This window comes from Rhododendron vialii, chromosome 8a (assembly GCF_030253575.1).
Source record: "Rhododendron vialii isolate Sample 1 chromosome 8a, ASM3025357v1".
Lineage (NCBI taxonomy): Eukaryota > Viridiplantae > Streptophyta > Magnoliopsida > Ericales > Ericaceae > Rhododendron > Rhododendron vialii.
Genome location: NC_080564.1, coordinates 4,770,457 through 4,784,241, shown reverse-complemented (window position 1 = coordinate 4,784,241; position 13,785 = coordinate 4,770,457). Strand labels below are relative to the sequence as shown.

The 13,785-nt window shown below is 36.5% G+C and overlaps 2 protein-coding genes across 3 annotated transcripts; one reads left to right on the top strand and one right to left on the bottom strand.

The window, feature by feature from the left end:
- The first annotated feature begins 1,311 nt into the window (after positions 1-1,311).
- LOC131297998 (zinc finger CCCH domain-containing protein 67-like) lies at positions 1,312-5,079 on the top strand. 2 transcript variants are annotated; one of them, XM_058323248.1, is made up of 6 exons: positions 1,312-1,773; positions 1,878-1,925; positions 2,378-2,494; positions 2,851-3,198; positions 4,169-4,405; positions 4,653-5,079. In XM_058323248.1, the coding sequence occupies exons 1-6, from the start codon at positions 1,471-1,473 to the stop codon at positions 4,770-4,772; spliced, it is 1,173 nt and encodes a 390-aa protein (XP_058179231.1). In that variant the 5' UTR covers positions 1,312-1,470; the 3' UTR covers positions 4,773-5,079. The 2 variants fall into 2 exon arrangements, with proteins under 2 accessions (XP_058179231.1, XP_058179230.1); XM_058323247.1 differs by having other exon boundaries at positions 1,313-1,758; positions 1,851-1,925.
- Positions 5,080-5,201: 122 nt separating this feature from the next.
- On the bottom strand, positions 5,202-7,218 carry LOC131298000 (protein NOI4-like). The gene is made up of 3 exons (XM_058323249.1): positions 7,088-7,218; positions 5,669-5,869; positions 5,202-5,562 (listed from the first exon to the last, which is right to left on the bottom strand). Exons 1-3 carry the CDS (start codon positions 7,094-7,096, stop codon positions 5,536-5,538), a joined length of 237 nt encoding a protein of 78 aa, XP_058179232.1. The 5' UTR covers positions 7,097-7,218; the 3' UTR covers positions 5,202-5,535.
- Between the last annotated feature and the right edge of the window lie 6,567 nt (positions 7,219-13,785).

The window sequence follows — 13,785 nt, the reverse complement described above, 5'->3', positions numbered from 1 at the left end:
AATACTATTACGTGCAGTATTTAATACATAGTGGCTACTAGCTAATGGTCCACATTTCCAATTTATGCAGCCGCAATTTTGAAGAGCCTCTGGACATCAACTCCATGTTTTCAAACTCCATCTACGGTTTGCAATCTATAACTAGCTAGGGAATTTGTGGTAGAGTGGAGAAACAAGAAGAGAAATAATTCAGACTAAGCACATGAAACTCTGATTTTTGATCGATGCCATGAAGAATGCAATAATAAAAGAACAGAGAATAATATATGGTGTAAGAGAGAGAAAGCAATTACTACTTATTTTTAACCCTAAAACTGGTCCTCGCCTCTTCTAGCGAGTCACTGAAGCAATTATTGGATATTTTTGGGATGGCTCTCTTATGTAGTTAAAACTTTGAAAATGAAAAGTCTGTTGTGTGTGCTCTAAGCGTCGGCTTTCTACAAATCAAAATAGTTGTGTATTTCTCTCGCTCACAACTTGGACCACACTAGAACAAGAAATGTCCAAAAGTAACCCGATTAATAGCAAGGATCGGGCGTAGCCTTGCTCAAATTTGAAATTGAAATGAGCTCAACTTTAAATAACTATAGGGTTGTTTAAATGAATCAAAACTCGAAGTTTCTTTCATTAAAAATTAATTAGTACTAAATAAGCTTATACTGTTACAAAAATGATTAATTAGTCAACTAGATAAGCTTATGTTGTTACAAAAATAAAGGTACTCAAGCTCAACTTGGTTCCGATCCATTTAAAACTCGTTTAATATCAGCTTGACTAGTAAACTAATTAATTCGAAACTTTTTTCTTTTAACACTTGTTTAGATTCTAAATATAATCAAAAATTTTAAACCACTCATTTATCAACCTTGAATCATTATTTTTCGGTTGTAAAGGGAAAACACAAGATCACGTCGGCTTTGTTCGGTTATTAGTTTAGTTCTGTTTTTCAATCATTACCCTACTTCTTTCTTCAATCATTACCCTATTTTTTCAATTATTAAAAATAAAAAATAAACACAAAACTAAAACTAAAAATAAACACAGGTATTAAATTTCTCTTTCCACCCACTACCAAAACTAAAAATAAACTAAACTCTCAACCAAACAAAGCCGTCATCTTTCGCCGCATCATTCGCGTGAAAATTTTCGCTACTTAATCGAATCAAAATTTATCAAGAAAAAAAAAATTGAATTAAAGAACAATTTTTAGCATCTTCAGAAATTATTTTAGTAAACACCGGTCAACCATGTAATAAATAAGTCAGAAATTGTCAACCATGTGAACTCATAAGTCAAAATTAGGGCCCACTCCAGACACAGTGGAGAGAGAGAGAGAGAGAGAGCTTTTACTGGTTGTCTAGATACGTTTCTTCTCCAACAAGTGCCACTTCCATATCTACACCCATATATACATACGCACGCACTCCCGATCAAATCTCCATTTCTAGGGTTTCGAAATGCGGACGAAAGATGGAGACTTTTGAATCAATCACCACCAGTTCTGATCCCAAACCCCGATCGGACGAGCAATCTCTCGATTTCGATGGTTTAACGGTGGAATCTTTGTCTCAGAAGTTAGACAACGTAGGGCTGGGATCGAACGAGGGCCAGAACATCAACGGCAATGATCGGGGCGGCGTGTTGCACCCACTCCGGCCTCACGCCGAGGATTGCCCGCATTACGTTCGGACGGGGACGTGTAAGTTTGGGCTGAATTGCAGGTTTAATCACCCTGTGACTGTGAGAAGGGCAAATCAGGTATTTTTGAGTCATGTTGGGGATTGGATTGTTGTAAAGTTTTGTTTTTGGTTTGGGAATTAAGATCCTTTTTACATATTGATTTGTTGTAGAAATGGGGGAAAGAGAAGGAGAAAGAGAAGGCCAAGGAGGGGGTTTTGGAGAAACCTGAGAATATAGAATGCAAGGTTAGATTTGTTACTCCTGTTATTATGGTCTTATTATATACTGGAGTCGTATTTATAGGAAATGGCTTTGCTGTCTGTGTTTGGACTGTAGAGAGAAGTCTGTGCAATCCCAACCGTCCAAAATTGTTTTTAATGGTTAAATTTTGTTCAAAGACTCTTCGCAGGAAGGAACTATTCTTTAACCATTGATTGTTGAGATGAACGGACAAGGTGAGACTGTAGAGGCTTCTCCAATGGCAGAGAAATCGGATCCCTATTTATATATGCATAATTATATTCATGTGGGAAGATGAATGAGTTAAGATTTGTTCGCTAAGTGAAATATTAGCAAAGCCGCGAAAGAATGTGTTAGATATGCATTAATTTTTATGTTTGGTACTGATATCTAGGAATTAATTGCTACCCATATACAGGACGTCATTTTTTATGAGCGTTTTAGTTGTTTGTTACAGTATTACCTCACAGCAGAAGGGTGCAAATATGGAAAATCCTGTAGATACAATCACTCCAAAGCTGAAGCGGAAATTGCTCCTCCGGAGCTCAACTTTCTAGGTTTGCCAATTCGATTGGTACATAATCTTTCCCACATATAATTGTCCTTCCATTTTTGTTTTAGGCATTACTAAATGTGATTCCTAGTTTGTACTCCATCCGTCTCATTTTGTTTGTTTATTTTGGACGGTGAGTTGTTAATTGGATCAGCGAATAGGGTAGTTTGTTGATAATTTTTCATTGGTAATTTTTTATTGGTGGGTAAACTTTTGAAAAAGTAGTCACGCATATACATCATTGGTTGATCCGATTAAAGACTGAGGTGAAAATGAAGAAACTAATGAGACGGACGGGAGTAGACAAATGCCATGCAAAGTTTGGTGTTTGTATATAAAGATCATATCCTCAAGTTTATTCAGCCTCTTTTCAACAGGGAGAAAAAGAGTGTCCTTTTTACATGAGAAATGGTTCCTGTGGATATGGACCTCGCTGCAGGTTTCACCATCCTAATCCTACTGGTGATGGAGGACATGACCCTAATAGCTCACCACGGAATGACGAATGTAGTGGTCAATTTAGCCTTCCTGCAATACATTATAATGGGGAATCTATTCCATTGAATGCATCAGGGGCATCACACCCAGCTCAAGCATCGTGGTCAACGCATGTGCTATCTGATAAAGCTGTTCCATATTACCAAGAGAACCACTCGGCCTACATGTCTACGATGCATTTCCTTCCTCAAGAGGCTCTTCCAACTCCTGAATGGAATGGGTACCAGGTATCATCAGTTCAGTGTTAATTTGTGGTGCACAGTTGGAGCTGTTAGATTTTGTACAGCTTTCTATCTGACAATGTGTTGCTGCTTAGTCCTATGATCCAGGACATTTGCACACACTTATGGGCACTTATTTCTCTTATCCCCTCTAGTCCTCTTGGTGATATTTCACGAAGCAGATTTTTTAAAGTGGTTTAACGTTTTCTGCCTTATGGTCTGAAAACCTGAAAAAAAATGGCAATGCCAGTTTCCACCGCACCAAGATGTTCCAGTGGGTTGTCTCCTTATTTTGTATTGTAACATGAAAAACAGTAGGACACAATTCAAAAATTTGTTATTGATTCTTTCTCTTTCTATACACTAAAGACGATTACGGGTTTGATGTCTATTAATGGCATTCCGGATCCTTGTTCTCATTTTGCTTTTTGAGAATTTGAGATACTGAGACGCGCTCTGAAACACTCCCTTTCTTGGTTGCTGGAGATACCACCCAAGCTAAATATGGTGGTAGTTTCTTGTTTAGGTATTGTTCAAGTTAAAAGGAAACTGAACATAATGATCAAGAAAACTATTTAAAATGGATTTAGATATGGACTTTGATGGACACGTGTTCTTGCACAACATTTTGAACAAGTGGTGATCATGTTAAAACGTAAAAAGAAAAAGGGGTTGAATTACCAACCTCTCTTCCCCTTCAGCGTTAATGTTAAACTATGATCACATGTGATATGTTACATTGTGCACGTAGTGATCAATGACCAAAAGAAGTATTGATCATCTACTATATATGCCGAACTATTTCATCATTTATGCTTCTGTTCCTCTTTTTGGAAAAATGATCAACAACCTCATTGCTTTCATTGCTTTCGAATATTTCATTCTTTATACTTCTATTGTTCTGAGATGAATATGGGATTGATGTTTCTCAATAGATATTACTCTGCTTTAATATCACAAACCCTTCATTTGCTAGGCCCCCTATTTTCCAGATGAAAGCACATGGCATATTTTATCACTTCCAGCGGCGAAGGAAACCTATATCTCTAGCCAGGTTGAAGAATACCCAGAACGACCTGGTGTACCCGAGTGTGATTTCTTCAAGAGAACTGGGACTTGTAAATATAAATCTGCATGTAGGTATCACCACCCCAAAAACCAAGCTCCAAAAGCAGATTGTGTTCTGAATGACAAGGGCCTGCCTCTAAGACCGGTACGTTAACAACCTCATTGCTTTCGAAGTTTTTTCTGATCCCTATGTCCAAGTTCCTAAATAATGAGGTGCTCGATAGAGAAGTTTTTTGTATTTCTTTTTCTGATAAATTGGTAAGGTTTAAACATGAGACATTAAATGGGAAAAAGTTACATAAGCCTCTATAAATGTGGAAAAAAGGCAAAATATGTGATTATATAGCGATTCGTTTAGTTTCATTCATGGGTACTCTTTTCACCTTCTCCAGGGCAGGAAAATTTGCCGGTATTATGAACAGTTGGGTATTTGCAAGTTTGGGCCTGCCTGTTTATTCGACCATCCGGTGAATCAAAACTCAACTTTCCTAGTTCGGCCTCCAATAAGGTAGCAAGTTTGCAAATCTTGGAGGGATTATGGTGACAGGCGATTAAGGCAACGCTGTATAATCCAGCTTTTTGCATAGAGTTTTGCTTCCGTATCCCAAGTAAGCCTAATAGTAGGAAACCTTTTTCATAAATGTTCCTTCAGCTTCTAAAGAATAACCAAGCTATTGTGCATTGGATGGATCTTTCTTAACTTTATTAGTAAGCGTTTATAATTATCTCATGAGGCGCAAGGCGCCTGTGACTAGGCCATCTATGTATCTTTTACAACTTAATACAATGAGGCTCACAAAAATCATTTTTGTTATACAATTGTTGGAGCAATGCTTTCTTTGTTTCCTGGGTGTTTTTTTAGGAAGTATGCAATAATCTGTATCCTTAAAAGTGGGCGTGGAACTTAATAGATTGTTTTATTTTCTCAGATGTGTATATTTTGCAAGGTAATCTACGAATTTCACAGCCGAAGATTTGAAAGAAAAATACATAATCCTCACTTTCATAAACACCTCGTCCAATCTCTGTAGACCCTTAATTTTCTGCTGTTCAAAAAAAAAAAAAAAACTAAATTGTCCCTTTCATTCTCTATTGAACAATGTCAACGGAAAAAGAACTTATGTACAAGTCACAATGTGAGAGAACCAGTAAGAGGTTCCAATCACACAAGATCTTGTAGCCAAGTATGGCTGTTTTCCTGTTTCTCACCTCTCACCTCTTTTCTTGTCACATCTTCATTCTCTGTCTCGTGCCCTTCTTAAAAGCAGCTGGGTTTCAGCAACAGCAAAACCACTTCGTCCCCTACAAAATGAGCAAATAGGAATGGATCCGTAGATGATTTTTAGGACAAACCCTAAACAACCATCAGGGCGGCATGATTCAAAAGAATTTGGAGGTAGTGGTGTACCTCGATAGGATACTGATGCTTCTGTTCTTGTCTTTGCGGATGATCGTTCCTCTGAGGTGGTGGTGCCGCCATGGTTGCAGCAGTTCCGTTGCTTTTCTTGTCATCTCTAGCCTTGGCAAATATGACTGTGAAACCATCGGCTGAGGCCGGATAATTTACATCCCACTCACCGAATTTTGGCAAAGGCCTAGATTTCTCCTGCTGCATGAATCACAAAATTCTTAATAAACCTTCTGCTTTCAATTAATTGAAGCATGCGTACCGAACATGAAAGTAACAAAGTAGCCATTTGCAATCCATTCAGACAGTAAAAATTGTCATTGGTATGATACATAAAGCTCGACATTAATTGCATATATTACAGGCCATACGTATACTCGGATCAAAAGTTAAGAAGAAAAAAAACCCAGATACTTTCTTCGATTTCCTATCATAGGAACTTGCCCTACAATAGGAAATCGTGTTGCTAATGCGGCATCACCCGAGAATCACCATGTGACTTGTAACTTGCATTGTATAGTAACACATGAAATCTGTAGATTGTAAGATACTATTTTGTGCAAAAGAGAGAGAGCAATGTGCAAAAGTTAGTTTGGGATTGGAGATTTTGGAGGCGTGGAGATCAAAAGAGATAGCAATGTGCTGCAAATTGAAGAACTGGTTAGCATGTAAATGAGCTCTAATGACAAATTGTAGGTCACATCTACCCAAAAGACTCCTTTCGGGGAGACACTATTGTTCAATTATACGGCGGAAATTGCACGGAAACAGAGGTAAAAACATTTTTTTGGTATAGAAGATTAGACCTTCTCCACATTCTAACGAAAACATTTTGACAATGTCTTTATACGTGCTTCTAAGTATGTAATAATGACGATTTTCAACTGTGAATGCAATGTGATTGGTTTACCCCGCTCAAAGTTGCGTCACATAAGTTGCAGTCACGCAAATGAAGTCTTTTTTTTTGGAGAAAAGAAAAGAAGTTGAGATCGATAAAACTATAGACCTACGTACCCTCTTTCTCATACCCGGATGTAAAAAAATGCGAAAACATGATGCGATTGATTAGGTATATTCACCTTTTCAAGAACCCTCGTAACGGAATTCATAAGTAATACATAGAACAATCGCAGCACAATCTTTGTTCGAAAAATGAACCTGAAACGTCTAATTAATTTGATCTTCTGCAATCAAATATCCTCAAGTTATCGTCATTTGATCATGTTGTGATTTAATATTTCCATGGAGCTACCACAATTTGTCGGGAATTCGCAATACACAAACAAAACAAATCACAATCATTGACAAGATCTACATCGTTTCTGGATTAGATCTCCTAATACAATAGAATAAGCCCAATTAAAGATGTACATATAAATCAACAAGAATTGGCGTTGGGAGAGGAATGAATAAACTTACCGACGCCATGAAAGGATAGATTGCAGGAGTTTTGCACAAAGGAAAAGAATTTCAGAGGAGAGAGAGAGAGAGAGAGAGAGAGAGAGAGAGAAAATAAAAGGTATGCATGTATATGCATGTAAACACCCCCAACGCTTGACATTTTTGATTAGTATGCAAATCAGTTGCACTAAACCCGGACAAGTTGAACCGAGGGAGACACCTGGTTAAGCCGATCCCCCGAAAAAAAAAAAAAAACCATTCACGACTTGCTGGAAACTTAACATGGACTCTTACATTTTCGTTTTTTCGTATCCGCAGCATTCTACACCTAACGCGGGCAACTTGCTGGAAACTTTGAAAAAATATATAACCTTTCGTGTAACAGTGTATGCACGACCCACCCAAGGAGAAATTTTTCAGTGCCAGGTGGGTACCATATCACCCAACTGACGCAGTGCCTGAGCAATACATCCGAGCTGTCAAGAGTATTGGACGGCCCGGATTGAATCACTCTCTCTCTCCTCTCACCTCAACACTCTCTCTCCTTTTTCCCTCTCCAAATCCGAGTTGTCCAAAACCGAAATGGACGGCCCGGATTCGCCGAGCGGGCACCACGTGATACCCGCTCAGCACTGAAAAGCTTCTCGTCCCAAAGAAGACGTCGACCCCAGCTATGGTAAGCTACAACACTTGTACACTATTTTGTGTGGGATCTACTCTGAGGTTCCAAACAAATGTTGTGAGCCATTTAAGTTTTTCAAAAAAAATTTGAAGGGTCCCATACAAAATAAAAAATTAGTTCAGCCGGATATCGGTAATTGCTTGAGCTATTCGTTCTTTTTTCGGTCTCTGATCGGACGGACCAAAAAAAAACATATGGATCAAGAAGTTACCGATATGTAGTTGAATTGATTTTTTACAGGGACCGTTCAAAATTTTATTTGAACAAATTGAATGACGTTTGTTTGGGACCTCAAAAAGAGTCTCACACAAGGTGGTGTACAAGTGTTGTCCAAAAAGTGTTGTACTCATAGCAATTTTGATAAGTCTTCATGTAGCCATATGGGTTTTTGGGCTTTATTTGTTTTATTTGAGCTCTTTAGGCCATCAGGTGTTATAGGATTTGTGCCTGTTATAGGATTGTTATAGGATTTGTTTCTAGGTGTGATTGGGCTTTGTCCCATATGTATTTTCTAACCCTTGGTTGGAATCTCTTTCCTCTTTTTTTTAATAAAATGTGGCTTTTACCGATAAAAAAAAAGTCTTCAGTTTCTCCACATAGATATTATAGTATAATATTCTACTCCTTCCGTCTCATATTCTTGGTCTTGTTTACTATTTGGAACTTCTAAAAAAATTGGCTATATATTTTAATTTATAATATTTTTTTATATCAAATATGGATATTATTTCATAGATCTCAAATAATTTTATTTAAAAAAATTCAAAATCGTAAAAAATATTATATATTGTGAGATATAAAATAATTGATTGAGTAACACAAAAATTAAAACATCACCAAGAATATAGGGCATTGAAATATGGAGATGTTGTAACGCCCCGACTTTTCGGAAGCAATATAAAATAAAATTTTAAGAAAATTTGCTAAATAAATATAATTTTTCAAAATAAAGTTTAGCTATTACAGTCGCAAGATAAATTTACTGATTCAAAATACAATAACTTCAGAGCTGACTCTAGGCTTGATACAAATTCGAAGCATACTAGATCTTCGTTCCTGATATTCTTTCTGTGTTGAACTGCAACATCTTTGAATCATCTCCAGTGAATCCTGCGCCCTCTAGCAAATTGATTGCCGAAGCAAACAATTTGCCAGGATACAGACGTATCCGTGAGTGATAAATCACCCAGTAAAATAATCCAACCCAACCACCCCTCTTACTTTACAGTTAGCAGGTAACAAGATAATATTGAATCGAAGAAGCCAAACAAATATTCTCCACATAAGCCAGTTTATTACTATCCATTAACTTATCGTGTAATCTAAGATTTCCTCCGCGGAATCTTTCCTCCCCAACCGCTAGCTATGCCCTGTCCCATGAGCTCACTTTCTTTTGTTGTCGCGGATTGCACTTCAGTTATGTACCTAGCGTGTATCCCTCTCATTACAACAAAAGAAGGCTTATCATGCCCGAATCATAACTAGGGTTCGCTTATCTTATATACCACTTCACAATCATCACTGGGCTTACTTTGCCAGTATCAATACATCATTCATCATTGGGCTTACTTTGCCAATCATCATTCATCAATCAACACTGGGCTTACTTTGCCAGTTTCAAACCATCACATCCAACTCATCACATCTCAAAATTCCGCCTGCAGGCAATCTAGAAAATAAAACTTTCCAATTCATCCATTACTTAGCACCGTCTAAGTGAATTCTATTCGCATACCACCCCATGTCTCTAGGGTCCAATCTAACACTTAAATCAAGTATCGATGCAATATACAACAAATCAATAATAATTAAAACAATTAATAAACAATGTAATCACGCAGCTTATTATGAACGGGCCGTTGCCCTTAATCTTGTATAGTCACAATGTCAATAATAAAGTAAGAGTTTTTAAAATAAATTAAAAGAAAAATTTTCTGAGCTTTTATTAATTAATTCTAAGATAATAGATTAATTAAAAACCAATAAAATACATTAATTAGATAAAAATATTGGAGTATTTATCATGACCTAAATAAGAGTCCTAAAGATCCTACGCAACCAGTGGAGTGTCAAAAGTTAGATTCGGAGGGTCACATGATTTATTTAAATAAAGACGTTAAATAAAGTGACCAAAAGTGAAGTAAATAGATAATAAATAATTTACAGTTTAAAATATATTGCGGTTAATAAAATTTTATCTTCAGAATGTAGAGAGTCTAAATAAAATTATTTGGGCATTTATAATAAGGTTTATAAGGTCGTAAAGAATTTTTGATTGAAAACGCTATAGAAATAACAATAAATAGTAAATTAAATAAAAAAAATATTAATTTAACAAGATATTATCTTTGGGATGCAAGGAGTCTAGGAAAAATTAGTTTGGGTGTTAAAACGTTGTTTAGAAGGTCGCAAAGATTTTTCGTTTGTAAACTTTGATAGATAACTAATAAATAATTAAATAAATAGATAATTAAATAATAAAAAAAATGATCTTAACAAGTTATGATCCTTGAGTTGTGAAAAGTCTAAGAAAAATAGTTTGGGCATCATAAACGATGTTCGGAAGGTCGCAAAGTTGTTTCGAAACGTTTAAAACCAACTTAATCTACCAGATAAATTAAACTGATATAATTAATACGTTTTATACTAAGTTGATATTATATTGTAAGAAAATAATATCAAGTCAGTAGTTATTTATAATATTAATATCATACAGGTTGTAAAATAAATATCAGAAGGATCATCTTCTTCGTAAATAATTACAAATACAATGTCGGGCTCAAAAATAATATCAGATTGGTGAATACGGCAGAAAACGCGCAATAAACTATATTTTTTTCGTTCGGGACATAGGGTTAAACATATAAACACTTAATAACACTTAATATACTTAGAGAAGAGGTTGGATAGGATTATAATACCTTTAATCGGATCGAATTGATTTAAAAACGAATCTTGAATTTTGGGGAAGAAAAACTTCGGGTTCTTTGATCGGAAGACTTTGGAATCAAATTGGACGATGCTTTGTGATGCTAGAAGTAGAAGGAAGAGATTGGAATGGTCGGATTGAGTTTTGATTGGGTCTTGGTACGAAACCCACTTTTCTCTCTCTTTCTTTCTCTCTCTAAAACTCCATGGATTGAAACTTGATTTTCTCTGGTTTTTCTCTCTCTTTTGGACTGGTAGGGCGTGGGAGATATTGTGGTGTTAAATTTCGTGGGTCAAAGGGGGTGGGATATTTATAGGAAAATTTTGGTGGAAGAGAATAAGAGTGAATTTAATAGGGTTGGGTTCATGGGATTTGGAATGGACGAATTTGGCTTGATTTTAGGGTTAAGGAGGAAGTAGAGACTGAGTAGGAGACGGAGAGACGGAAGGAGTTTGAGGTGAGAGAGGAGAAGAAGTGTGCATGTATGCATGTGTGTGTAGGAAAATTTTTAAAAAAAATGCATGTATATATTGTATGCATAATTGTATTTAAAAAAAAAGAATTGCATTAAGGAAAATAATTCTAATAATATTATATTTAGAAAAAAAAAATTGGGTCAAAAATCCGAGTCGTTACAGATGTAGACAACATTCCTCTATTAGACCATCCACAGTGGTATAATCATAAACAAATTATTTTTAAAGTTAATAATATTGGTGTAAAAAATGGCTCACAATGGTATAATCAAACTTAGCAACATTCTTAAAAATAATTAAATTTTGGGCTTTGGATAACCAAAACTAGCAACCTTTTTCAATAATCAAAATTTGTGGATCTTACACCATATAAGTTAATTGGTTCCAAAATTGTATACACGCATGTTTCAAATGGTCTACCTGCTCTATATCTCATTCTCTTTACCTCACAAACTGTTTCTCTTTATTTCCCAAAAGTGAAACTCATATCTTTCGTTCGTCTACAATTCAACTAATTGTCGCCGGATTAAGGTATTTCACTTTTTTTTTCCGTTTCTATTTTATTCTTTTTCGTTCCTCTCATTGTGATTGAGTACATGAAGAACCTTGCATTCTTTTCCAAATTCAAGAACACATCTGATTTTATTTTTTTGAGTACATGGTTTTTTTTTCCAAATTCATAATATGAGGAATGGAAGCCACCAATTTTCTCCAAAATTAAGGAAGGTACGTAAACGATATATTTTTGCCCGAAAAAAAATTGTAATGGAGGAAAGTGATCAATGGTGGAAAACATAAGAATAGAGTGAAATTGTAGTGGACCTCTTATTTTGGTTATGGACTAGAAGTGACCATTGTGGATCTCAACATTATTAAGCTTAGTAACCTCTTTAATGGATAATCAAAAGCTGATGTGTCAACTTTTGGTTATCCATTTTTTATTATACCACTGTAAATGGCCTTATATCTTCCGTAGTATGGCTTGTTAAGGTAGCTGTAGAATCAGACTATATCAGTTTGCCGACCAAAAAAAAACCAGACTATATCAGTTAGAAATTACAATGTATAACCTTGGTACCGACAAAATGAATACTGAACTACCAATGGGGTACCCGTTGAGTCCAGCACAGATGATCCGAACTGTTTAATAATTTAAAAAAAAATCGAGTGGACCTTAATTTGAAAAATCAACTCAATCAGATATGTATAAGTGTTTGATCCAAATATTTTCATTTTTTATTCAAATTATAGGATCCTTAAATCTGAATGAAAAATGGAAGATTGGATTGAGAGCACCTACGCATATCGGATTGAGTTGATTCTTCACAAACCCACTCGGTTTATTTTTTAAAATTATTGAACGGCTTGAATCATCTATGTTGAACCCGAAATGAACTCCGCATATCCGTCGGTATCCCATCGGTACTCATTTTGTGGGTACTCTTAGCATTTTATGTATGAGTCCTGGTCTTAACACTTCGCTTTATGTTTGCATTACATCTCCCTTTATGCATTTGATATTTGTATTCTCTCACCCTTTATGCATTTCGCTTTATTATGTTGGCATTCCTTCTCCCCTCCCCCTATATGCATTTCGCTTTATTATGTTGGTATGCATTTCGCTTTATTATGTTGGCATTCGTTCTCCCCTCTTCCTTTATGCATTTCGCTTTATTATGTTGGCATTCGTTCTCCCCTCTTCCTTTATCCATTTCGCTTTATTATGTTGGCAGTCCTTCTCCCCTCTCCCTGTTGGCATTCCTCCTCCCCTCTTCCTTTATGCATTTCACTTTATTGTGTGGGCATTCCTTCTCCCCTCTCCCTTTATGCATTTCGATCGCTTTATGTCTGCATTTCGCTTAATGTTTGACTACATTTCGCTTTATGTTTGCCTTGGGGTTTCTGTTTAGCTTATGGCAACTTCCTGGAAACCTCCAAAGCCCCCCCGCCCCTCCCCCCCGATATATAAACCCCCCAAAGGGTGGGGGTTATTTCATTTCTACAGCTTATCCCAGTTCTATAGCATTTCATTGTTTTCTGTAGTTCTCATAAAGCATCTCAGCAAGAATGCAGAACTTCGACCTCAGGCTTCTTGTCCCCGCGCTTTTGAATTTCATCCTCTACTTTGTCAACCAACACAAAGCGAAGCCTTGGCTTCCTTTCGTCCCCATTTTCAGTCTGAATTGGAAAATTGGGTTCTTTTCCATTGTAATCCTAATGCTCTTCCTCATCACCTCAGTCACGCTTTCTCTTACTGTGACGGCGGAGCGTTTCCGAGTTCAAATCGTTGATCGCTTCCCTTTCTTCTTGGCTATTACACTGCTGGGATCGGTTTTCCTGCCGGTACCAGTTTTTTGGTTTGGCTACATAGTCATCCTTTCTATATACCCTTGGCACGATTCTCTTTCAGAATTATTGGCGCGATTTCTTCTCTCGATTTGGGTTGTCTTGCGTGGGATTCCTGTTCTCATTATTTCTTGTATTGTCCGAATCCATCCACAAAATGAAACAGAAACCAATCCTCTTCGTCCTCAAGTTGAAGATGTAGCTGGTGATATTGAAATGGGCGGGAACCCAATTTTGCCCGAGCCAGAGCCTATTACTGCAGTTGCTGCGCAGCCTTGAGATT